Genomic DNA, 27485 nt, shown 5'->3' on the forward strand with positions numbered 1-27485 from the left:
TTAAATAGTTCCCTAAAGGTTCCGTAATGAATACACTAAAACCTCGTTAAACCGTACCCGCTTAAACAGTAGTTTCGGTTTAAAAGTAGTAAAGTCAATTCCCCGACTCAGCGGCCATTGAACATAATGTATTTTGTATCCGCATAAACCGTACCAGCTTAGTGCGTACGCATCGGTTAAGGCGTAGCGTTTCCACTTTTCGTCGCGCAAACACGGCGGTGCGTCGTCTCCATCGGGCGGCCCGGCAGAACAAGCCTCAGAGATCGGTACAACGGCCTCCAAGCGCCCCGTGCTTTTGCCCGTGAAGCCGCATCAACATCAACATCATTTCGACGCCGCATGGACGCCGTGATGGGCCGTGCCGGAGAGCGTTGTGGCGTCGTGCAAGCGAGGACTCGCGTCATGCCGAAGCTAGGATAAAAAGGACGCCGGGTGCTCAGCATAGAAGAAAAATTAGACATCGTCCGTGCTACCGAACGTGACACGAAGAAGTCGGCGCTGGCCCGCGATATGGATCTGCTGTTGACTACAGTGTGTGGCATTTGGAATGCGAAGTTGCTCGGCAGCGCTGCTGCGACCACGAAGAGATGTCGGCTACGAGGTTCGACTTTTCACCATCGTTGCCGCTGTTGTTGCCGAAGTGTCAACTAGCGACAATGATGAGGACGACACGGAAAGCGACATCACGGGCTATTCAGGCCCGACAGTGGCAGAAGCTGCGCGTTACGTCAGCCTCATGAATGCGATCGTCGCAAGGAGAACAGGGCCGCGATAACGTAACTATTCCAAACGAAAAGTTTTCCGAACTCCGGCACCCGGCAATGAAAAAGGCGTCCCGGGACTTATGCAGCACTACTGCGCGCGTGCACGGAGAATACGTAACGCCAACGAGGAATCTGCCGTGCGAGTGTTTGCCGAGAGGAGGGGGGCTGGCCGAGAAGCTGGCACGCAGCTTCAGTAAGTTTGAGGCCGCTGTCGTCGTGCTAGGCCGCCGCGACATCAAACGAAAATAACACTTACGTCCCGCGAAGTGAATAAATACTGCATGTTTTTTTCTCCTTTCATCACACTCTCTCTGAGTTTCGTTTTCGACAGGTAAGTGGGCGATCTCGTGCTATTTCGCTTAAACAGTACTACCGTTTAGTACGTACTTTTTCCGAGCTCCGGCCGACTACGGTTTAACGAGGTTTCACTGTACAAAGAAATCGGTGCAAGCAAGTGCATGTGTGCGTTGGATGCTTCCTGACATCTGAATGCATCAGATAATTTTGCATGTCAGTAGGGGCACGAGACATGACTACAAAGGGTTAAAACTAAAAGATTTTATTGGGAAAAATGACAAAGGCTCAATAATACATCCACTTCATGGCTGCACATAAGGAATAGTTCGTGGTGGCAGTGTTAACAAACTAGCGAGACAGTTTTTGTGGACAGGGTTCTTTTCGTGGTTTCTTGGTAAACCTTAACTAACTACTCCATTTAGGTGAGTGTCATTTGTGTGTGGCAACAACAGCAGCAACGAGGAACCTGCAGCATGATGTGTCCTGCAGGGAAGCTTAGTATTAAACAACTGTGTTTACTAGCATCGTTTTGCCTTGAAATGACACTGAGTGGGCTGTGTTGCTGTGATGCAGGAAGAGTCCAAGATACTGCGCAAGCGCAACATGCAGGTGTTGAGCGACATCCTTGACTCTATGACGAGCATCATGCACAGCACCACATGGCAGGAGGCGCAACACCTGCTGCTTGACAACCCCACCTTTGCCGAAGACGCCGAGCTGCTCAGTGAGTGGTGCCTGCCATTTGGACTGAGATACCGTAACAACCCACGTATAGTACAGACTTGTATATAGTTTAAAGTGTAATTTGGGGACAGAAAAAATTGAAAATTGCACTTCATGCTACGGTGACCATCATCTTCTCACTTCCACTTGACCTCACGGGAACTTGCCTAAAGCCTTTCTCTTACATCGTCAGTCACCATTAGTTCCAAGGGCATGTAAAGATATACTGGTGTCCGATCAGCATTGCCGATCTAGCCCAGTTGCGAGTTGACGGACTTGTGCAGTGAAGTCTCGGGCTGCTGAAAATGGCGCAAGCAGCTCTTTGCATCTTTCTGGCAGCTTCTGTGATGCTGACATGTGCCGACGTATAGAAAATCTAGCGCAGCGCATAGCATGAAATACCCAGTGCTTACTTGCCTTGGAGTCCATCTGCAGAATGCCTTTCTAGCCTTGCCTTTGCTTGCAGCAGCTTGGTGTTGACAGCAACATGTGCAGCTTATTGCTCTTGAAAGAAGTGTGTCAGGTCCTGTTCATTTTCAGGAAACACTCCATTCTTTGGTTCCTGGTAACTTCTGAGGTCGGTGTATACAAAAAGGGCTTCTTTTTTGTGCATGGCTGTGCACTGGTTTACCTATATAAACACAACCCCTCCTCCCCCTCCTTTACACTTGTCATCTGTCTAGGCACCTGCACATCAGGCACACACTTTGGATGTGAACGAATTAAAATAATTAAGCCAAAAATGCAAGGAAGGCCCGACCTGCACTGTAGCTCAAGGAACCATGACCAGGAAAAAAAAAAGAAAGAATGTGCTTGGTTGCAGAGCCTGAGGTGCCGATGTGCAAAATGCTTAGCCATGGGTTTGAGGAGTTTGTGCACAAAGTGCTCGATAGCTGAATCCTAGCAGCCAATGTGCAAAATGCCTAGCTGTGGATACAAGGATTCTGTATGCTGTGTTCTTGGCAGCGGAGTCCCATGCGCCGATGGGCGTAATGCCCAGTCGTGGGTCCAGAGAGTATGCACGCGATGGGCATGGTCGCAGGTTGTGAGGATTGCCTGCACAATGTGTTTGGTCGTTGTGTCCAAAGCACTGATGCTCTAAAGGCTTAGCCTCATGTCCAAGAATTGCTTGTGCGATCTGCTTGGAAGTAAAGTCTGAAGTATGGATGCTCGAAAAGCTTATCCGCATGTCCAAAGATTCCACGCCCGAAGTGCTTGGTTGCAAGTCCGCATCAACGATGCTCAGGATGCTTAGTTGTGGGCCTGAAATGTCCAGTAATGGAGGGGTTGGCTGTGCTTCTGCGATGTCCGCGTCGCACCCATTTCGAGAGATCATGGTGGTTGAGAGGTCAAGAGCTTTGCGAGGTGCAAAGACCAGACAATGCCCCGCCCCTACTGAGGGGGTGCTGGACCAATGGTACACTGCACTGAGGTCACATGGCAGGCGCGGCCACTCTGAGACTCCGGAACAACTTTCAATCATTTGCATTTTGTGCACTTGTTTCTATATGGAGGAGATAGCTGAAGTGGCGAACTTGAATATGGAGAAATGCCAAGATAGAGAAAGGCCAAGATGGTGGTGCTCAGTTGCGTCGTTCTGGGAATATTGTAGCTTGAAAAACGCTGATTTTTCGTGATTTCAACAAAAGTTTTCACCCACCCTGGCTTATACAACACATTTTTTACAGTGCAGGTAAGTAGGTAATCTGCTTCTGCATGGTTTTCAGTGATTATATTTCGGGATCAGATAAAGAAGGGTTATAAAAACTGAAAATGTAATATTCAAGATATCAATTTTTTTGCCCTTTTTCGTGATGCGAAAGCCACATCTCCCCTTAAGACGACGTTTTACAAAATGGATACTAGTTGCGAGTGCAGCATTGTGCTGTCTCCTACTTCTTTGTGTTTAGTCTTTGTGCGCTACCTCCCTCAGTATGCAGTATGAGCACATACCAACTTGCTCAACTAGCCACTTTAGTGGGCTTCTTTTTGCTTCCTCCAACCGTGAATGCTCCTCTCGTTCATACTGAACTGCCACACTGTGGCACAGTTGCCGATGGTTTTGGCAGCTATGATCACTTTATTTTAAACTACTGAACCACTTATTATCGAAGTCGGGAAATGCATTTGAAGTTAAAATAAACTATTTCATAAACACTTTGCTACAGAAAGTACTTCAATGCGTTCAGCAGAAGCCAAATTAGTATTGGCAATCAAACATCCCCTAAGGGGTGCTTCCGCTCCTTGTTCAATGACTTGCACTGCGAAGGCTACGGCGAAGCAGAGCATGCCAACAATGCTCTGCCTACTGAACGTCACCGTGGTGCGCACTTCATATCTGATTATAGATGCCACGACTTACAGTTTTGGCGCCTACGACGTACCAAACGTGGTTGTCCTCAGCAAGCCGCAGTGTGCTCAGTCAGCGGACTCGTCGCGGCACCCCGTGGCGGCCACAGTATCTACGCTACGTAACAGACCACAGCTACATGCACCAGTAGTGCGTATGCGCAGCGTTTGCTATGTGCACAACAGGGCTTGAGTGCGCACTCACACTCATGTGCATGGCCAGGCCTTGTCTTGCGTCAGCTTGACCGATGGATAGTAGCCACATCCAACTTGCGCATTTTGAAGCACTGTCAATTGTTCAATATGAAGTGAAGTCTGCCAAGATGTCTAACCAGGAGTAGTGAGGAGTGAGTGCGTGCTGGAAAGCATGCGTTTGGTCTGGCCTTAAGTTTTGCGTGGTTTGAGGCTTGTTGAGTGTTCAAAACAAATCGAAATTAGTGAAACCCAACAGCTATGACACCAATAAGCAGGGTAGCCAAAGTTTAATTCCTTCGCAAGTGGCCACGGCCGAGCGTGAGCACACGATAGTGTACTTCTTCCAGAAGTACGTAATTATTGAAATCTGAAAGCAGATTTTTGCTTACTTCACCTGTTTATTAAACTGCTTCAATAAATATACACAGTAACAGTAGAAAAAGCGCACTGATCTAAACACCCTCCTTGATTGATGTCAGCTATTGGCCATTAGCAGCAGCATATGGCAATGTGCTATATCAGGAAATAAATCCAGAAAAGAGTGATGAGCAGGCTTTTGTTAAATAGAAAGCACCTGAGAAAAATGTGACTTTGCACTCCGCTTGCGAGCTCCACACGCTATGCATGACTCCAAAATTTGGCTGAGATGTTCACGGCAATGGATGCTGTTCATGGACTGCGTGTTCTCACCAAGTTCGAGGGGTGGTTCAGAACCCCTTTAAAAGCAACTGAATAGTGCTTTTGCAGTCCTGGCATTGTGCGAGATACAATTTGCGCTTCGATTGCGCTGTTCTCTTAGACGTGGCTGTCGCGATTTCAGGGTGGTTAGAATGTCGTAGAACCTGATGATGGCACAAGAACCTCATGATCATAGCACTGAGCAATACTGAAACTGTAACTGCATATTTGTGCTGGAAATTGTTGGGATCCGCTTAAAGTACGGGGTGGAAATTACACAAGGTAAAACCTGGAAAGATACCTCAGACTATATGTGAAATTTTGCAATATTTTTGGTCACTAGAACTGCATAGAGAAGCCCTGTGTTTAACTTTTTCTATATACGTTTCACATGTCACTGGTCAGGACATGAGCATACTTTAGAAATGTTTGTGATGCAGGGCTTAGTTGCATTGGGCCAATGAGTCTGACATGCATAGCTAGAGTTGTAATTTTTCTACAGCTTGTCAGGACTTCATCATTCAAGCATATTGAGTCCAATAGCTAAAGAATGCACTGGTGATAGCTTTCTTTTTATTTATATGTAGAAACATGGTAGTTGTGTTAGATGGAACTGCTGTTGTGTAATAGCAATCCACATAAATCTGTGTGATGAAAGAAAAGGTAGTCTACTGCTTAAGCCGGTCAGCGGTGCACAACACAATATACAAAAATGTGCTTTAGGAACTGCACTAAAAGTTAATGCATTCTCCATTCTCATGGTTGTCTTTTCCTGCTACAGATGGAAGAAATAGTATAGTTTCAGTGAACTTGGCATTGAGAGATCCATAAAAGCAGCACTGTGTAAGCTGCTCATTATCTGTGTGTTAAAATCCTCTGGCAGTGACTGTGGAATGACCGGCACATGCAGCCACCATTATTGAACTACCTTAACACTGTGATATCCCTACTTTGTAGCTGCTTTTAAACAATGTCTTGCCCCACTGTGACAGTACATTGTGTGGTGCTCGTGTCCACAGACATGGACAAGGAGGATGCACTGATCATCTTTGAGGACCACATCCGACAGCTGGAGCAGGAAGAGGAAGAGGAGAAGGAGCGTGCGAGAAGACGGCTGAAGCGTCAGCAACGCAAAAACCGTGAGGCCTTCTTGGTAGGCACTAACATCGGTACAACCTCCTGTCAGTATTGAGATGCAGGTTCTTGCACCTGAAACAAGGTCTGGCTGTGGGTGCTGCTGTAGCCTGCACATTCTAAAAAAACCAGCTAATCAGAAAATTTGTTGATGGCCTCTCAGAACTTTGGGCTAATTCACACTGACAATTTACAGAGGTTGCGCGACCAAGTTGGTTGCAAATGGTCACTTTGATAGAAAAGTGACTGTTTTGGGCAACTCGCTTCCTGCTTATTTTTCAGTTGTGCGACTGCAGTCGCAAAGCTGCTTATCCATCAGCGGCACCGGAAAAGGACATTTGCTTATTTTACAGGACATCAGCGGCGCGAGCTGATGCGACTTTTCGGCATGGCAATGGGCCGGTGGCACTTATCTATGTCAACCTCTGTCACCTTGAATGATTCCTTAGTTGCCAGTCACAGTTGGTCACACAACCTATGTCAGTCACTGGTATGAATGTGCCCTTAGGTCACTAAAAATTGGCCACTAAATGGGGAAACAATGTCTGATTATGGTATTTACCCAATTCTGATGCATGCTTTCTTTTGTTTCAAGAAAATTGGGCCGAAAATAGCCCTGCGTGGTGCACTTAGACACAAAACCAAAATGGCCTTCGCATCGTTTGTATGCTTTACTTCATAACACAGATGTATTGCTGCCAAGCTGACTTTAAAAACCAGCCGTCATTGTGCAACACATATTAGGCCCTTGCCCGTTTTTCTTGCTAAAAAAGATCAGGTGCGTATTAGATTTCTACTTTGTTTAGGAGTTTAGTCTCATTTATATGTTAGCTTTCTACTTTGAACACATAGAAAGCGGGTGCATGCTTGATTTGGGGGCATGTTAGAATAGAGCAAATACTGCCAAATTAATCAGTGGTGTGTTTTGGGGTTCTTTTTTTTGCATCCTGTTTAATTTGATCCGCAGGATGATTCGATATATTTCGTCAGTCTTATCAGGGTTGAATTAATGGAAGTCGACTGTATTTGTTACATGCCGATATCACTGAGAAATATTTCAGGTTTACTTTGTCATATTGGATAATTCATTATAGCCTTGTTAATTACACCACCGTTTGACTGCATCAGTAGTCAAGCCCTACACTGAGCCTGTCTTTAATTTAATATGTCACACTTTTCCTCCCTGTTTTTGCCAGACGCTACTGAATGAGCTGCACGAGAAGGGAAAGTTGACGTCCATGTCTTTATGGGTAGAGCTTTACCCAGCCATCCGCGCTGACGTTCGATTCACCAATATGCTCGGCCAGCCGGGTAAGTGCGAGGCTTCAACTTCATGTTTGTTTGATAAACTTCTTGCATTACAGTTCATTTCTGAAGTAGAGCTAGTTTACTAGGAGATTTGTCAAAGAATGCAATAAACTGGCAGGAATCTTGTCATGTAGCTGAGTTGATTGTATTATGTTAGAAATCTGCTGTGAAAGTTTCGTATAATGCTGTCAAATTGCAGATGCAACGCTGATCTGGTAACTGCTTGCACATGTCGACATGAGAAATGAATGTACAGTGAAAGCTCGTTAATTCGAACTTCAATAATTCGAATTTATGCATAATTCGAACTGTACGATTTGGTCCGGCTAAGCTCCACAGCAGTCTATGTATAAAAAAGTTTGTTAATTCGAACGTGAGAAGCTTCCCTCACGGATAATTCGAACTAAGCTCGCCTAGCACACGGCCAGAGACGGCCGCCTACGGCCGCCTACTGCCTACACACAAGGCTGTATTGCCTCCGAAATGGAGAGAACGGCGAGAGAAGGCAAAATTGGAAAAAAATCTAACCGACGCGGGGTCAGCCAGAAGGCAGCGGCGGCTGCCGCCTCTCCGTTCTACGTAACCTCCGAGACCTTTTACCCGTTGCGAATCTCGGAGGCTTTGCAAATCTTGTACAGCTGCTATTGTTGTGCGGAGATGGCACGGCAAGCGCCAAAACACAGCGAATCAAGTACGTCGCAGCTGCGCTTGCAATCAAGAACCAACGAATCAGGGCCTTCGCCACTTTCACATGTTCAGCGTCTTTGTCTCGGCAGTCTTCATCAGTTGTGCACCTCTGTTTTCAGCTTAGGAGATATCGGCCGTCGCGATTCATTGTGATAGTGTTAAGCATCGGCTAACGTTCGTTTCGGTGGACATTGGTGGTGTGGCACAGTCGGACCCAGAGCTTCGACTTGATCACTTTCTGACACGCCGAATTTCTGACATGCCCTACTGCTTCCAAATTGCAGTGTACTGTTGCTCTCCTTCACTTTCGTTAGTTCGAACTTTCGTTAACTCGAACTGAAGCGGCTTCCCCTTGTGGTTCGAATTAACGAGCTTTTACTGTATAATACTGTATTTACTTGTTCTTATTGTGTCTTTGATTGTAGCGCACAACTGATTTTTCATGGCCAGAAATGGAAAATTTAGTGCTTTTGACGTAATGCACACCCCAATTAAAAAGAGAATGCAAAATGCAATACCCTTGATTGTTCTCGCACAAAAGAACTATTTGTTCTTATTTCAAATAGCAAAATTTTAAATTCTGAGGTTACTCGATTTGCAACTTGGACATCAGCTATTGGCGGTTTCCAATGATGAGAGAACTTCCAGCTCTCACAGGAGTTGCCAGAACTGTCAGTGCGGCAGAGCTTGGCCTTCGACATTGGGGGCTGGGATTTGACGTTGCACTTTTGGTTTTGCACTTGACTATAATGTGCATGCCATATTGTAGTGAAATTTCCAGAAAAAAAGGTGCACTTTAGAGTAAATGTGATATTTATTTTCTGCCTTACCTAAAGCACTGAATGCTGCCGTATGTTTTACATTACGATTGATATGCTTTTGCAGGTTCAACTCCATTGGACCTGTTTAAGTTCTTTGTGGAGGACCTCAAGGACAGGTTCCACGGTGAAAAGAAAATAATCAAGGAGATTCTGCGAGAGAAGAACTTTGTGGTAGAAGTGAACACAGTGTATGATGACTTTGTCACAGTGATCAGTGAGGATAAACGATCAGCCACCTTGGATGCCGGCAACGTAAAGCTCACATATAACAGCGTAAGGCCTGCCACTTTAAGTTCCTTCTGTTTATTTTTCTGGCAGAGAACTGCTTTGCAAAACCACACATTTTCAAATTACTGGGTTGCTTCTTCGTAGTAGCACTGAATGAACTGCATAAACTTGTGCCTCTTATTTACTTGTATGCATAATAACGTCAGTCCACTTAACCCTTTCGCTGTCGGACCTTTCTGACTGTGACGCACCCCCAGTGTCGGCTTGGTTTCAGGGAACGAGCATAACAGGGAATGAACATAGCAATTTATTTTTGATTATGATTGGTATACAAATAACATAGTCAATGTAATATACACATTTCAGTGTTCTGCAGCTGTTGTTAGTAAACATCATCATCATCATCAGCCTGACTATATAATCCCTTCAACATCCGAATCTGACGATGCGGAACCCTCTTCCTCGCATGCGACTCTGTCCGAGTCCGAATCCGAGCTCGGCTCGTATTCTTAATCGGAATTGAGTTACCGCTCCAATGAGCAGACGAAGGTCCCGCGCGTTGAGCCATCCGAAAGTAACCGCGCGCAGGGAGGATGCGCTTTCAGTCGCCCGCACAACGGAGATAAATGGGACGTTGCGTGATCAAGATGACAGAGGGAGATGGAAAAAGGCTAAACAAAGTTCGAAGGGCTTTACATTTACTGCTGCAAGTCGGAAGCGAGGGTGCGGCGAGAGAGCGAATGCAGCAACGAGTCACCCTTTTCGGAGAGGCAACGGCACGTGCGCCTGAACTTGACGCGCCGAAGCAGGCACACCAACAGAAGAAAAATAAAAACCTTCAAACCAGCGGAGACGGAAGAACAACCCTTGAACCTATAACCACACGTGCGCGACGCATGATACAGCGAACAGGGAGCCACTGCGCCACTCAGCAAAGAGAAAGTGGGGAGTGGCCGTCGTGCCCTACTCTTCAATACATGGAGTAACACAGGTCGGGGCGAATATACGAACTTGTAGAAAGAGTCAACAGATTGCGTGGCCAATCCAGGAGCGCCAGCTTTGCGCTCTGGCGCGAAATTTTGAACGCACGATAGAGAACGTACCGGTACGTCAGTGACACTTTTGGGGGGGAAGCGCGATGACGTACCGGTACGTCAGTGACAGCGAAAGGGTTAATAATTGCCTCAGTGGAGTGACAGGTCTAACGCTCTTACTAATGACAAGAGGTTTAGCAAATGACAAAACAGCCATGAGTGAAAGACATTGCACCCTTTTCTCATTTGAACATAGCAGCATACCAGATACATGCATGCAGTTCTGGTTAATCTTTAATTTGCAAAGAGTAAAGTTGAAGCTTTCACATATTGGAAGAATTAATCTTCTTCACTTAATGTTATTGTTATAGATATACGACTATGTATGACGCTGAAAATGAAGAACAGACGACAGCCAAAGGGAGATGTCTTTTTAATGTTGACGCTTGAGAAGTGCTACAGGGGTCTTTATGTGAGACTTTACCAGAGTATGTCATGCATTAGTCAAAGGGGCCCTCCATCCCAAATTACGCAATTCTTCTTATTCTACGTTTGCTTAGTATAGAACTTGGTGATGCCTCCAGTGCAAGTGAAAGTGCCGAAATCAGCGCATTTGATGTTTCAATTTGCTTCTGGAATCTTTCTGTGCTGACTGCAGCATCAAAAACCAACAATTTTCAGCAGCGGATGTGATGAAAAGGCTTGTGACTTATGCTGTTCGTTTTAATTGGTTAGACATGAAGAATATATTGTACGCATTTATGCTATACAGTAGAACCTTGTTCATATGTTTTGGAAAAATATGCAAGAAAGTATGTACTAACTGGGAAAGTGTACAATTTGAAGTAAAAAATAATTTGGCAGACTCGGTTGTTGATAACATTTACGTAATGTGAAGCGTTGCGCAAATCGTTGCAGCACGAGTCGCCAATGCGTGCTGAGCTGGTGGGGCTCGAGTGGCCCACCAGCTTGCTTTTGTGCTCCTCAAGTTTGGCCTGGGTCAGCAGCTTTTTTGAGTGACGGCGCATTTCGGTGGGACGTTTTGACGTGCCCACTCGGCGAAAATCATGGCACGAGACGCCTACGCACGTTGGGCGGGTTCTGACTTGCGCGGCAGAGCACACTTTGTTGTTTTTCTATTGCATAGTGTTTTATGACAGCAAAAGGAAACCAAAACGAAGTCGAGTTGGTGGGCGACCAAGGAATACAATGCCACCAGAGCGAAGCCTGACGCTCACTTCGTGCTGCCTGCAGCAAGGAATGGCGGCGCATTTGGGTTATCATCTACTAAAAGCGTGCAGTATGCTTCCAGTGGCAAACACGGCACGTGCTGTCAAACAGATAAATGGAGATGCTTATTGCGATAGGGTTGGCAGCAATAACTGTGAAGGAGTCGTGCAATGACCTGCGAGGAGATCTGCTGGTGTGCGCCAGCGCTTTCACGTGATGCACGGGCACATACTGCAGGGGAGCTACTGCGGTGAACGGCTGTTCTTTGTGCGCGCCTCGCGCCTTTTGTTGTTCACATAAGATCTAGCAACTGGAAAACATATTCTACGATCGCAGTTTGGCGATGTGCTGAACGTTGTTGCTGAAAGATTGGTTTTCGGGAATGTATTAACTGGCAGAAAAGACTTTCTGGGTGAGCGAAATGTGAAATGACAGGCTTTTTTCTGTTTGATTTAATTTTGAATTGATTAGTTGAATAATCTTTGTTTGGCCACTTCAAATATCGTAATTCCTTTAGCATTCGTTCAATTCTTTAGCATTCGTTTCAAGCTTGGCAGGTATGAAATGTTTGCCGGGCCCCTCTAAGGGTGTACAGTCTGTACACCCTTAGAGGGGCCCGGCAGTCTGTACAGTGGTTATGCTGCAAATTTATCGACATCTTGTGCTTGTGTATTTTCAGCTTTTGGAGAAGGCAGCAGCGAGGGAGAAAGAGCGGCTTAAAGAGGAGGCTCGCAAGGTCAGAGGTTTATTTCAGAATTTTGTTTTTTGCAGGTTGCCTTTGTTCTGGCTTTTTCACAACTAGTGCTTTGCTTCTGATTCCCACAGCAACGCAAGCTGGAGAATGCCTTCCGGGCCATGCTGAAGGGTGCCATGCCATCAATTGACAGTGGATCCACATGGGACCAGGTCAGTTGTCTACCAGAACTTGGCATTGGGTGCTTTCACAGGAGCTTCACTCCTGAGTCATTCCAGGCTTGGCACGAGCTGGAATTATCCGCATTCTCTGTTGTGCTTTGTCCGCGAAAGACAGAAAAAAGAGGGTCTGTGCATGCTCAACAAAAGTGTTGACAATTGGCCAGCATGTAGAATTATTCCAAGCACTGCAGTCTTCTCATGTTCAAGCCTTTTATAGGAGAGTAGTCCTTCCCTGGTTCCTTCAAGGCAGGTGCCTCAGTGACACTACAATGGCCAAGTAATACATGTATATGGGAAAGTGAGGGCTGGTCAGTCACGCAGTTTCAAAACAAATGAGGTGACCCTACATAGCATATCTTCGGGCCGGTTACCCATTCTGAAAATTCAAGAAATGGAAGTATGTAGTGGGGATCTAGATCACATACAAATTTTGCTTTATGGAGTAGCTTCAGCACTGCTGCTCATGTTGCCTTGAAGTCACACTTGTAGGCAAAGTTTGAGCATGAGTACACATGTCATTGTTGTGATGCTGCACCATGCTTCAATGTGAAGCAACGAAAATGGCGATGACTGAACATGCAAAAGAAATTTATACTTCCAGATTGCTCAGGGTTGATTTTATGAAGCTTTGGCTGTTGTTGGTATGTGGTTATTGCATGTGTTATGTATTATTCTGGATTTTCTCCCCCCCTTTTCCATAGTTGAATTAAGGTGCACATTATGTGCAGGGCTGGCTTATATATGCAAAAATATGGTATTTCCTACAGCTTTATGGAGCACTGCATGTAAATTGCCATGTTCCATGTCTAGTAAACAATTTTGCACCTTCAGACATTGCACTAAATTATAATGTGTTGTTGAATGATGTCAGAAACCGTAATAACTAAAGGTGGGCAAATATGCGAAGTTTCGAATATGAATTTAATATTACGCACTAACTATTTGTATTCTTACAGTTTAACCTCAATATAACGAAGCTGGTAGAATCAGCAATTTGTTCTGTTATATCGAAATTATCGAAATACCGAAATTCGATCTTTTTTGCAAATAGGTACAGGCTCTGAATACATGGTGTTCTGTGGACAAGAAGATGTCCTGAACTGTTTCCAAGACCTCAAGAAGCGTTGGAAGCTGTGTATAGACTGCAAGGGAAACTATTTCGAAGGGGTGCTGCACGAATGATTTCAATGTTAAACACTTTTTTTTTAATGGACTCAGTCTCGGAACTTTACAGACAAAGGTTGTATACCTGTGGTTAAGGTAAGGTCTACGCTGTGAGAGCAAACATTAAATATCAATGGGTGAATGGACTTCACACGTCCCAGCTGCACTGATTTATGCTGGAATGTCTTACTTTGTTTATGTCATCTTCAAAATTTTGTAATGTTCTGTTAAATTATCTGTCTTTGCAACACTCTGTTGTTCCATTATTATTATTATTATTATTATTATTATTATTATTATTATTATTATTATTATTATTATTATTATTATTATTATTATTTATTTATTTATTTGCAGTTAAAGCTTGATTTTCAGTGAGAGAACATATGTATACAGCATTTATTAAGAAATTCGCTGTTAGTACTACCAATAGCATTCCTACAGGGACTGGCTGTTACTTCACTGCTCAATGCCTAATGCACTCGTTTTGTGACGCTGCTCATTGGGTCTTACTCAATGCTCATGGTACTAAGTGCAGCAGCTCCTTATGTGCAACAAAGGAATGTAAATATTTTTGGTATAGTCAACTGTTTTTTATGGGCTACTATTATTGGGGCCAACAGAGTCCAACTGAAAGCTCACCTGCCGTGGTTGCTCAGTGGCTATTGTGTTGGGCTGCTGAGCATGAGGTCACGGGATCGAATCCCGGCTACGGCGTCCGCATTTCGATGGGGGCGAAATGCGAAAACACCCGTGTACTTAGATTTAGGTGCACATTAAAGAACCCCAGGTGGTCGAAATTTCCGGAGTCCTCCACTACGGCGTGCCTCATAATCAGAAAATGGTTTTGGCACGTAAAACCCCATAATTTAATTAATTTTTTAAACTGAAAGCTGACATGGCAAATGTTTCAAAGTGCAGCACTTCTTGCTTGTTGATGCAGAAACGAAATTTTTAGAAGCAGTATAGCTGGTGTTTTTGGTTACTTGTTCCCCTTGGGCTGAACTTTTGCCTCAGGGTAAAAGGGGCCCACTACTGGCTGTGTTGGTAATAGTACTCACTTAAATAAGACGAATCTGTGGTATGGAAAGCATTCATTGTATTGCACATGGTTGTTAATACCTAAAAAAAATACCCCTGTTGTAGTATAATTTAATATATCTTCTGCTTCGAAAAAAAAAAAGAAAATGGATGATATGTTTAATGAGATATTAATGCACTATTTTTCTGCAGGCGTTCATGGCAAATTTAACGTGCTACAAGTGCTTGAATAGAAACTATGCATTTCTCCTACCTTGTCAATGTACCCCCCTCGAGCAATTTAAAAGGGAAAATGCAAGTTGCTTTCAAGAGGCCGTAGTAGTTGAACACACATTGTGCACAAAAGTATTTAATGAGGCTAATTATTCAATTAGTTATTCAAGCTGCTTGTAACATATTAACATGTTAGATTTGAATCTACACATCATGAGCCGCGGTTGCTTGAAACCAACAATTACTCATTTATTGTTTGCGACTGTACATGGCTGTTCAGCATTCTTGTGTTGGAGTTTATGTGGTTTCCTTACAAGATATATTTATAGAGCAGGTGTGTCCATTGTGGGATTGTTGGATGTAGGTGCAGGATTGTTTGTCACTGTCCCCGCTTTACAATACGGCATGTTGCATGTCCCTCAGGTGCGGAAACAGTTTGAGAAGGAGCCAGCCTTTATCAATCTGAGCTTAGAGTCGGAGCGGATGCGGATCTTCAAGGAGTACCAGCTCACACTGGAGGCAAGTGTCGCAGAGCTATACATGCATTCAAATAATTGCAGGATCATTGTGCCTAAATGAAGTGTCATTTTTACGTTGTGGTGTTTATCCTTTCTGTGCCAACTTCTTTTTCCAGAGCACCACCAAAATTTTCTGAATTTTTTCATCACCGATTCATTGCGACCAGCTTTCATTATCGAAATATCAGCGGTTAATTTCTTACTTTCTGTTGTTTTTTTACTGTGAATCTTTTTTGTGTTCTTGAGTTGCAGATAAGTGAGGCCACAGAAAAGCAATCAATATAAAGCTTGATAATTATTAGAATAGAAGTCAAGTGTGCTTTTTTTGTCCTCCGTGTGACGCATTATTCCTGGCGTGACAAGGAAAGGGGCTTGCGGAGTCCCATCTGGAATCGTCCTGTATACTGTACTATGCATCCAAGCTTGAATTGTCAACTCGTGTGACATGTTAATGTTGAGTGCATAGAGTCATTCCAGACATTGCTGTTTTTCAGGAAGCATGCAGCCACCACCATAGTCGGTCGAAAAAGCACAGCAAGAAGACAAAAAAGAACAAGAAGCGCTCAAGGTCCCGTTCGGTATGCGCTTTTTTAAGACATTGGTACTGTAACATCTGTGTGACAGAGTACCTTTCACTAAAGGCCAACAGCAATGGAATTTCGGACTGCTTAACAAGCCTCGGTCTTCACAGTGTAGATAAAAGCAGCCATATTGCAAAATTTCATGTATTAATTACAAGCAGACGCATCACAGAAAGCTAGACAATATCTACATTTTTTATACGGAAACTCGCAAGAAACACTGCCATTATAATAATTATCCAGAAATTACACAATACCCAGGAAGTTCGGAACAGGCACTTTCTGGGCCCACAGGCGTCCCTTTGTGACAGCAAGATCGGGACAGATGTACAATTGCAGGATCTGTGTTGTATCTGCTTACCACCAGGTGCCGGTATCATCGGCTGTGTTGCTATATTTAGAGGGTCATACTTAAATAGTTAGGCAATTACCGGACCTACGACTTTGTCAGGGTTACATACTTTGATTTGAGTGTACTGTTCACTTATAAACAATTTAAATAAAGTGATATTTCTTTGCACTCGGCCTTTTTTCTCTTATATAAATGCTGAACAAGTTTTTATTGTAAGAGATGACTATCCTATGCATTAAATGAGGAGTGGGGTTATTCTAAAGTAAAAAAAAAAAAAAAGGACAGTGCCATTGCATGGCAGTGACATAGTTCTAACAAACTTCTTTTTCACTTCAGGAAAGTGACTCAGACAGCTCTTCCAGGTACAGGAGCAGTCGAAAAAAGAAACGGTCTCGGAGTGAGTCCGATGAATCCGACTCGGACAGTGGTAAGGGCCAGCATTTTTCTGCAACCTCTTTACCCCTTCTTAGTTTGAAGCAAGATTCTAGCAAGAAGCTTAGTCTTAGAAAAATTTATTTTAGCATGTTATCCTTGGCAGCCTTGCTGCAACCATTTTTTCCCTAGATTTTATTGTTAGACATGAAGATACCTGTACTTGAATACCTGTGTTTTATTCTTAACTCTTCATTGAAATTGGTACAGTGGCTTTAATGTGATGATATGTTAGTATGATACAAGGTGTCCCTCTATTATAGTTATGTACAGTTTACCTGTTTTATTTGTATCAAAAGCCATAATTAATAAGTACCACAATGAAGAGTGAGACTTTGTTCCTTTGTCTGTGTTCACCTTGTCAATTAGACCAACAGTTCTGGTTTAAGGCGTTACTCGGCCAAATAATTACATTGCAGTCTCGGCGTAGTTTCACAGATAAATGTGAGCTCTCCATTGACTGCTGATACAAGTTCTTCCACTTCAGGCAGTGCCACACCTACGTGCTCTGCACGAATGTGCGTTGGTTGTGCAGATGGGACTGATCTCTTGCTTTTTGCAGACTATTCAGCAAAACGTAGAAAGCGGGATCGGAAGAAGAAGAGGCGAAGCAGCGTAAGTGTGGTCTGCTTATTTAAGCTCTTGACATTTTTACGAGCTTGTCCTCAGAGCTTCAGTTGTGTGACTAGGTGATCAAAATGAATGGACCATAAAAAATATGCAGTCCTTGCTCCTCATCTTATACATGGCACTTCAGTACACAGGTTCCATGTTGAGCTCTTCTCCTATCTTGTCAGTTGCTCTATTAAAGACGAACAGTTTCAAAAGCAATAATTACCTCAAGTTCTTCTGTCATTGGATGCTTTTTATGCTTCTATCCTCTGCAATTTAGTAAGGCAAAGGCAATGCCTGAATATGTCCTGTGTATAGATCAGGAAATATTTAGCAGTACTCTGTGAGTATACCATTATTATACATTTTCTTACATGCTCCATATCTTTTCATAGGAGAAGCACTTTGAATACCCCAGTATTCGGTTTTATGCATACCACATGCATAAGACCTGGCCCTTGTGTGGTAACTTACCATATTTACTTGAATCGAACGTGCACCTTTTTCCCGATAAAACGGGTCCAAAAATTGCATGCTCGTTAGAATCTAGTACGACCCTAAGTTCGCATTACCTTATCGCCATCGGCTTTCAAAAAATGGCCGCCTCATACGCGCTTTTAGCCTAGCTTTCATAGCTTCCTCCATGTGCATACCTCCATGCTGTACATGTAACCAGGCGCTGGTGTAACCTAGTCTACCGCCTGTCTTCTCATTTTCTGTGTTTATTCAATCAGCATGGAAGCACCGACTGCAAAGACACGCCGAGTCCATCCTGATGCCGCATTTAAATGGAAAGTTATCAAGTTCGCGGAGAGGGATGGAAATCAAGGCGCATCACGGGCGTTCGGAGTTCCCAAAACTTGCGTGCGGGACTGGCGCAAACAGAAGTGGAGAATATTTTCGCCAGCAAAGCAACAAGGAAGGGTTTCAGTGAACCAAAGCAGGGCTGCTTCGCTAAAATAGAAGAGCTGTTGGCGGAATACGTGCAAGAGCAGCAAGCAGCACAGTGGCCTGTGACGACCGATCTGCTCAAAGTGTGGGCGATGCAGTTAGCCCTACAGAAAGAGCTAATGTGGTGAAACTTCAAAGCGAGCAGGTGCTGGCTATCAAATTTTATGAAAAGAAAAAAGCTTTTCTCTTCGAAGACGGACAGGAATACGCCAAAAATATCCAAAAGAATATGAAGAGAAATTGCACAGTTTTCAGCGATACATTTTGAAGTTGCACCATATAAATGGCTACCACTTCGGACAAATTGGAAATGCCGATCAGACGCCGCTCTACTTTGACATGCCTGCCACCACAACCGTTGAAAAGAAGGGGGCGAAGCAAGTGCGCGTTTTGTCTTCTGGCCACAAAAAACTAGAGTCACCGCACTGCTTTGTTGCACTGCGGATGGGCGCAAGTTTCCTCCATATCTTATCTTCAGAGAGAAATCGCTCCCGAAAGGAATTGTTTCCGAGTGGTGTGATTGTGCGCGCAAATGAAAAAGGGATGACCACGGACTTGGTTGATGACTGGATTGATAACATTTGGTAACCCGGCGGCAGTTTGGGTCTGCGTGGGAAGCATGCCTCGCTGCAGGACTTTGCTGGATGGGTGAAAGATGCATGGTGCACGATGCCGTCTGCCATGGTCAACAAGGCCTTTAAAAATAACAGGATTTTGAATGCCATGGATGGCACAGAGGATGAAATGCTTTGGTCTGTTGATAGCGATGAGGAGTTGTCTGATAGCGACGACGAGTGATATCTGTTGCCCCACGTGACTCGTACCGGCACAGTGAAAAGCTTTCTTGGCGGCAAGGTATGCCGCTTCCATTTGTGTTTTTATTCATCGCAACTTTAGTGTATTGGCAATAAATCTTGTTTTTTTCCAAATGATAGAAAATTGTATTTCTATATGAAAGCACGTGTTGCGCGGTATTGTACTCTTCTTTTTTGGTCACAGAAAACGGGTGCGCGTTACAATCGAGGGCGTGTTATAATTGAGTAAATATGGTATTTCTCTCCAGCAGCAAATATGTCAGTGCTTATTTAAGCTTCTTTTTTCTGTTTGTACATATTACATGGGTTGATACCCTGCATACTTCATGTGTAAATGAGATGTTCAATGTAGAAGCAAAAAAGAAATAAAAAGGCTTCCTCTATGCCACACCATCAAATAAATTGTCCAGAAAATGTGAAACTCAGCAGAAATTAACATAACTCTGCAGACATAAACTTGGGATGGCAGATTATATGTTCCATCTTCTTTTTCATAGAACAGCCTGACAACTTATTGATGAAAAGTAATGAAAAGGGCTGGTTATTATTAATCTTATGTTGGTGAACTGCGTTAAGTAAGTCTGGAAGACGCATGCCGGTGACACACATGCAACCGTAACCTCATGGTTGAGTGTGCACCTAGGTTGTGGAAGGGCATAGGTTCGAGACCATGCTGCCACAGGTTGGCACATGAGTCCCCAGCTCACGCTCGGCTTTCTTTAGGGGTGAACTGTTCTAAGGAAGAAGCTACCTGCAATGCACATTGCATTTAACCTGCGTGCATAACACAGCCCTGTAAAAGTGGGACCTGGGATGCTACCATGGTGGCAATTCCCCATGCAAAATTCCAAAACACCTAATGGGTAGGGATGCCCTAGGTTTGGGGACAAAGACCAATTTCCAATTGTTGTGGTCTTGTCATTGCCAAGCACCTGGCTGGTAGTGCACTTGTTCCTATTTTACCGGTAGGTACCCAGCAGCAGTTCAAGTGTGCCTTCCACAGCCGCAGTGGATGCTCTGCAAATGGGCCGTCTGTGACGACGGGTGCTCAGAGACCATGCCTAGAAATCTCCATAGGGGCCCCTTTTAATATGAGAATCCCCACAAGCAGCTGGGCATCAAGCTGGGGAACATCTCTCCCCATTAGAAAAACCAATGAGTTTTCTGGTGGTCCTGGTATTCAAAACCAGTACCTAAGCATATGAGGCAGATGGTCAACCACTAGGCCTCTGCTGTGCTATGCTGTATCTTATATTCTTTCTGCATCTATTTTCTTTTCCACTTATTGCAATCTACTAATAGGATTGTTTCTGCGTACACCAGCAGTGACATGGATGCTATCAGATACTGGCACAAGATAGACAAGCAACATCAGAGTGCTCTGTGTTTGTGAATTTCTTGGGATGCTTATAAGTTTGTCTGAAACTACGCTGATGACTCAAATAGGTAAACCAAATTGTACAATGACGTCTTTAAATAGCAAGTGCACATAACAGATGGAATTATATTTGACAGCTGGGAATCATGCTAGTCATTATCGTTGCCATATTGTTTGGTAATTCTGTTGGCATAAAAAGGTCACTCAAAAGCAGCTTGCCTCTGAGTTTGGTGTGCCTCCTCCACTTTCCTGGTGTCGTCATTGCATGGCGCTGTACCTTCAACGTGTTATGCATGTGCAGGCCTCGTCCGATTCAGAATCTGAGCGTCGCGAAAAAAAGAAAACGCGCAGATCGCCACAGCCACCACCACCTGCAGCCCCAGCTCAGCCTACAGCAAGTGCACCAGCCGCAGCGACAGCGGGTGGCCGCAATCGGCGCAGCGGGAGTGCACGTGAGGAAGGCGAGTTGGACCAAAAAGTGAGTGAGCAGGTCAGGTGATTGGGTGATCCTCTCTTTAACCTTGACTCTCTTTTGCTTCAAGGGTAGCTAACGGTAAGCATTTGATCTTGCCTTCAATTCTTGCTCTTTGGTGGTTCAGCTAATTGACGAACCTAACCAAACAGTCTAAAGTGGCACCTTCTAACTACATACTTTGAGAGGGAGCTCTTACATGAATGTTCACTGGCTGGCAAAAAAGCTTCTCTCTGCTAGGGCTGGTGGTGTAGAATTGACACGGTGCTGGTAACAAGGATCAAGCTTTACCAACAAAGGCCAATTGTGCTAACAGGTGTTTAGGCAGCAAAAACTAGTTTGCACGGCATATGCACTACTGCCGGGCCAATTGCAGCCACCCACTGTTGCTGCGCCTGGCGCCGTAGGCCGAGCTGAAGCCGTCGGTGGTGATGGTAGCTGTGGTGATTTGTGTGTTTTCCTCTTCTAACGGCGCTTCTTACAATGCATGGAATTACTTGCAGATCAAATACACTTGAACAAGCAAGCATAGACAGGTGTGTCTTCTATCAGTTAAGCGTTCTGTAGTTTGCACAAAGATGTACAACTAACCGTGATGCATCACAAGCAGCATTCGTGACACATTGGAGTTGGTCATACATCCTTGTGCCCTTTGCTTTTCACTAGGCTTCGCAAATACCATGCACTCTGCTGTTCGCATTTCAGTCTTTGAATACATTACATGTTCATAACATGTCAAACTTGACAGACGTGTATGATTAATACCGACGTGCCAAAAAATGTGGATGACATGCAGGAAGGATGGATGACAGGGCACTTGTAGCTGTAAGGTTTACTACCAGGGCACACACACGAGTATATTGAGTATATTATATGTAATCCGAGAAACGATGTGACACATCTAACTTGTGCATTGACAGGCCTACTTGAAAGGGAGTTTTTCATAAATTCTTTGTGCTTTGCTAATGATGTGCACTGAGCAGGAAACAACTTCCTAATTGGGATAAAATTGACGACGAAACAAGTGCTCCAAGCACTAGTCTTTTCCTCATCCTTTATCTTGCTCTGTACATTCATCATGAATGGAAAACAACCTGCCCAACTTGCTGTACTGCCAATCTGATACTAGTGTTAAATGAACAGCAGCCGAGATATCTTCATTGGCTTAGGAGTAAATACGCCTGTGGGATACTTTTCATGTTAGAAAAAGAAAGTGAGAACAGAAAATGAAAGAATATGAACAGACAAGATGAGTACTGTCTGGCCTGTTTCTTTTCTTGCTGTTTTTTTTAACAAGTGTCTTATATGCCAACTTGCCCAGTTCTCATTTCCACTGGATATGTTCCAGTGTTTTGTCGTAATGCCCTATGATATTCTCAATTGAAGCCATTGCAGTGAATTGCGAAAGTGAAGATATTTGTAATGTTGAAGGATAAATAGCACCATAGATTGAAAAACAAATTTGATTTACGAGTTTAGCTGAAATTGAAACAAATATGTGAGCAGGCCATCTGACGTGCATGTGTAAGGTAACTGCTGTTCATTGTAAATAGAGCGGCAAGACTGGTATCAGTGGAAAACACTGCTGGAGGTGGTGGAGAATCTGGTTGAGTGATAACTGCTGAAATTCATAGGTATATATGGTGGGCATTGTTGGTGTGGACTGCAGATTAGTTAAATATGTTGTGAGAAGCACATTATTTGCATTATAGAGTTAATGTGGCTTAAGATAGTGATGAGGAAACCTAGTGCAGAGGGCACATCCTTCTTGCTTCATGCAAAGAGTATTTGTTGAACGCTGCTGTTTTTCTCACATATTGTGTCCATTGTGTCACGGGCAGCTCTACCTTGTGAATTTGTACTCAGACTGAACCGTTTTTGCACAGCAGTGGACTTCAGACAGTGACGTCAGTGAAGAGGAACTGGAAAAGCGACGAAGACAGTTACTCAAGCAGCTGGCACAGCATAATTGACCATCTATCACAAAATAAAGGCATCCTTGGTGCCACAGCAGCCAGCAGGCACCTGGCTACTGTGAGGACCATGGCTGTTTTTCTTACACTTTTTGTGTCTGTCGCTGAAGTCTTGCAGTGCTTTCTGCACATCATAAGAGGTACCATTGAACCTTGTTGTAAAAAAGTTACATGTGACACAAAAATACTTTCGCTGCATGCTGATGTTAATGAGAACCATTTTATATTACTTCATTATATCTGAGCAAAACAAGAACAAGGTGAAAGCAGGAGCCAACGTTTCGACAAGTGTACTTGTCTTTTGTTGCCTTGAAGAAGACAGGTCCACTTGTCGAAACATTGGCTCCTGCTTTCACCTTGTTCTCGTTTTGATAGTCTTGAATTTCCATCTCCCACCTTCCCCGTGTTTTCCCTGGATTAATTATATCTGATAATTTGTTGTATTTGTGTTCAGCATGTTGAGGTTCAGCTGTATTATTATCTTGTATATATGTGTTACTATGATGTAGCAGTAATGGTCAGTGATTTTATTGAAGTTTAGAAGTATGGTTGCTTGGGCTAGTCGGTTAGATACAGCAATGGGGGTCATAGCGCTTGCTGGAAGACACGGACAGGAGCGAGACAACAAGGCCGAGCGCTAACTGAGTGTTTATTTCAGAAAAATACGTATTTGTGGGCCCGCACATCGAAAAGGCCCAATCACTGCACATGAAAAGCAGCTGCTTCTAGGAATGCAAATTCACGTGTAGTCAGAGCAATTGAACTGGAACTGAACTGGAACTAATGCAGTTATCAGTGGTCCTCGCTATCAAAGCAGCTTCAACAATTTCTTGTGTAACTTTATCTACATTTCTATACAAAACAGAGCACTTCTTAAACAACTGTTTACGCCTACAATCACCGCAATGCACAGACACATGACCATCCCGGTATCGGTTCAATTTTTGGTTATGTTGTCTTAACCTATCATTCAGGCATATCCTAGACTGCCCAATGTAAACCTTCCCGCACGATAAGGTAATGTGACGCACCCCATTATTTATGCATGACACAAAAGGGGCTCGATGATTATTTTTACAACCTGTGTGTATTTTTGGCAGACGGATCTGTAGCACTGCATAACCTGAGCAATTTCTGCAGAGTGGAAAATACTATATCTACTTTAACTTTTCGTCTAAGTTTCTATAGTGTGTGTAATACATTGTGCAAATGCGGCACAACCACCTTCTTCATATTGTCACAGCTGCTCATGTGTGTGCCATTCTGTTTAACTTCTTCACTGCACTTTCTGCTACGGAAACAAGTACATGGTCGGGGTAACCTGCCTCCGATAGATGCTTTTTTTGTAAGTCAGGGCTTCTAGACATTTCATGGGGGCATGATTTCCAGAGCGCATTGTCAAAACACAGGTTAGTGGTTGCACTTTTCACTAGCTTAGAATGAGATGAATGATGCGGAAGCAACACTGTATTGTTATGAGGATGATATTCCGAACAAATATGATACTCTAACAAAAAAATTCTGAAATCTAAAAACTGGATGGAATTATTGACTAGTATTTCGTGCGTTATCACCACACTGTCAAGACATTGAGAAAAAATGTTAACTACAGCATTTGCAGGATGAGTGGAATCAAACAGGACTAGGTAATCATCAACACATCTAAATATTTTGATGATCCTTACTTCAGACATACAGATACAGGTTTCTATGACCTTTTCATAATGGGCCACGCTAATATCACGAAGTGTGGGTGCCAGGCACGACCCAATGCAACCCCCCTCTTTTGAACACGTGTCCATCGCATTCCACATAGGTTGAATTGAAATAGAACGTAAGAAGTTCTAAGAACTCACTCACTGAAATGCCTGCCTTAGTTTAAAACCCAATTACTCCAAACTGATCAATTCATTCTTTAACACTTGTCAAAAGGGGGCTTTGCGGCATGGAGTAATATAAGTCCTTCACGTCAATAGAACAGGGTGATATGTCCTTTTTACAATACCGAGGCTCCGAGTGGCCCTAGACGCGAGTTCTTGCAGCTTTGGCGAGCTTACGTTTGTGCTCCTACAATTCGGACTGTGTCAGCAGTTTCTACTGACGGGGCATTTTGGCAGGAATGTGTGAATATTCCACAGGGCGAGCATTGTTGAGGCACGAGACACCGACTCGTGCGGAGCTGGCGGGCCCTGCACGGCCCGAGACAGACTGCACTTCGTTGTTTTCCTGTTGCGTAGTAAAACTTTTTAAGAAGGCGACGGGAAACCGAAACGAAATCGAGCCGGGAGGTGGCGCCAGATAACGATGCCACCAGAGTGAAACACGACTCTCCCTTCGCGCCGCCTGTAGTAGGGAACGGCGGCGTGTTTGACGACTAGAACGCCCTGGGAGTCGCCATACTGCCCTCTGGGCTATCGTAATTGCGTGTTAACCCCTGCGCAAAAGCATTGTAGAAGCTTCCGTGTGTGCCAGCCTACACCCGTGCCACAGTTCAGAGAGGAGGTTCTCGATCCCCCCGAGGGAAACGCCTATTAAATGTTGCAGACGTACAGAACGTCTCCGACGGCATCACGCTACGCGCTGCCGGTTCCCTTATATATCGCAACTCGAGCCTATGCCTAGTGCAACGAGGCGCCCGTTTCTGCGGCGAGCGTCAGAGCGTAGAGCTCGAGGAAGAAAGCGGAGGTGGGGGGGGGGGGTATGGTGTGACACGGCCGGTCACGACTCGCTCACTCTTCCGCGCACGCAGGAGAGTCGGGCATAATTGTCTCAATATCGGGCCTCTGTACAAGAGGTCCTGTGCTCGAATCCTGCCATCGGACAGCTTTAATATTTATTTAATACACAGTGATTTGTTCAAAAAGGCCAATTTACAAAGTCGCGGAGCCGCTTTAAGGCTGTTTAGGCAAATCCATGCACTCCACATAATTCTTAATAGACACGGAGCAGCACGATTCGACAGGGACTAAAAATGAGAAGACACGCATTGCTGGCTGAACGGCCCCGATTTGAGCTCCCGTAGACACTAGCACCAGAGTTCCCTCTTGTAATTATTGTATGAAACGCTATGCGCGTGAGAGGAAAAAACGTACTGTTGCGCAAGACGGGCTTTGCGGTGACGATGGCTACGAGATGGCGCCATAGTAGCGCGCGCCTGCTGTATGGAAACGAAGCACTGCATGAGCGGTGGTCTGTCTGCGGCGGCTGCTATGAATCGCGTACACGCGTCGCCCACGCGCGGCCTCGCGATCTCCCGATTAGCGAGGCAGTCGCGCCACACATCACTCCGCTTGCAACGTGCCGCACGAAACATTGTCCGCGCCGGCCAATATATCGCGAAATGAAAATGTGTACGGCTGCGCTTAAATGTTGCACCGTAATCTTCGGTGAATTTTTCCACTGTTTAACATCTCGACTTCCCTCACCCTATTTTACGCACCAACTTATGTGTGCCCGAACAGCGGCGACCGGGCTGCGCGCCATGTTCGTGCACTTCGAAGCGCGCGTCGCATAAATGCTGTTACGCGGTGTGTCGTGCATTGCAGCTGCCGCTCCAAAATAAAGGAAAAGCTAAAGACGGGAAACAGGAGTGTTTTTTAAAAGTGAAGCTTTCTTTGCCTCTTCGAATTTCCCACTGCTGCTGCTGCTGCTGTCTGCCAACATCGCGTTGGGGGGTGGCTTAGGGCGTGTGTATGCGCGACAGGAGCGAGGTAAAGAGGTAAGGCGACGCGAGAAACTCGTTTGGACCCCCAAAGCGTAAATGTGCACAGTGCCCTCTGGAGTTCCCTGGGCGTCGCCACATTAGCCCCTTGACAGCTGACCGCACTCAAAAGCATTGCAGAAACTGCAGCGCTTACCTTTCTACTAACCTGCTAGTGCAGAGTGGACGTAGATAGAACTGTAGAGAGGAGTGGAGAGAAGAGGCAGTTCCCATACAAGAAATGGGGAAAAGGTGACGTGAGAAGGCAAGGAAACGCTATAGCACTATAATGCGACAGCGGTTGCGGGGAAACTAGATAAACTTAAGTTCAAGGTACGGTACACTACGTTTATGCTAATTCTGAAACATAAACATGCAAACATATCAAGCCGACAACTTACGAAGCCCGTGCAGAAGCAGGACCGCATTAAAACATACCGCAGGGTCTAGGCGACACTACGGAAGCGGCTACACCTAAAATGAACACTTCTGTGCCCAACACAGTAGCTTTACGGATATGGCATTGCTCGCGAGGTTGCAGATTTGATCCCGACGGCGGCAGCCGCATCTCGACGAGGGCGAAGGAGAAAACGCGCATGCACTTAGATTTTGGGACACGTTAAAGAACATGGTGTCAAAAATAATCCGGTATCCGCCACTGCGGCGTGCCTCATAATCCGATTGTGGTTTTGGCACGTACAGCTCCATAACCCAATTCAAGTTTAATACTTATGACATGATGCGATGTGCTATGTGAGGCAATGACAGTGCTCAACCATCTCAGAAGTTATGAAATATGGCGCACAACAACGCCTCAAGTAAACACCTCTCCCTGTGTGCTTTGTATACTATGCAAAACAAACAGCAGTGGTGCACGCAAGATAAGGTTTAACATCAACTCGCCACTCTCGCGTTGGACT

At 44.6% G+C, this 27485-nt stretch overlaps 1 protein-coding gene across 3 annotated transcripts in view; it reads left to right on the forward strand.

The window, feature by feature from the left end:
* Prp40 (pre-mRNA processing factor 40) overlaps positions 1-22953 on the forward strand; it is a 58614-nt gene extending 35661 nt beyond the window's left edge. The window contains exons 13-24 of one of the 3 annotated variants that reach the window (XM_065452493.2): positions 1635-1785; positions 6026-6159; positions 7337-7451; positions 9021-9229; positions 12128-12184; positions 12274-12354; positions 15205-15304; positions 15798-15877; positions 16569-16659; positions 17227-17279; positions 20722-20898; positions 22779-22953. In XM_065452493.2, coding sequence (XP_065308565.2) covers positions 1635-1785; positions 6026-6159; positions 7337-7451; positions 9021-9229; positions 12128-12184; positions 12274-12354; positions 15205-15304; positions 15798-15877; positions 16569-16659; positions 17227-17279; positions 20722-20898; positions 22779-22865 — 1335 coding nt within the window. In that variant the 3' untranslated portion in view covers positions 22866-22953. The remainder of the gene's footprint in view (positions 1-1634; positions 1786-6025; positions 6160-7336; positions 7452-9020; positions 9230-12127; positions 12185-12273; positions 12355-15204; positions 15305-15797; positions 15878-16568; positions 16660-17226; positions 17280-20721; positions 20899-22778) is intronic. The other 2 variants (XM_070532098.1, XM_070532099.1) reach the window with 2 other exon arrangements.
* The last annotated feature ends 4532 nt before the right edge of the window (positions 22954-27485 follow it).

Source organism: Dermacentor albipictus, chromosome 1 (assembly GCF_038994185.2).
Source record: "Dermacentor albipictus isolate Rhodes 1998 colony chromosome 1, USDA_Dalb.pri_finalv2, whole genome shotgun sequence".
Taxonomy (NCBI): Eukaryota; Metazoa; Arthropoda; class Arachnida; order Ixodida; family Ixodidae; genus Dermacentor; species Dermacentor albipictus.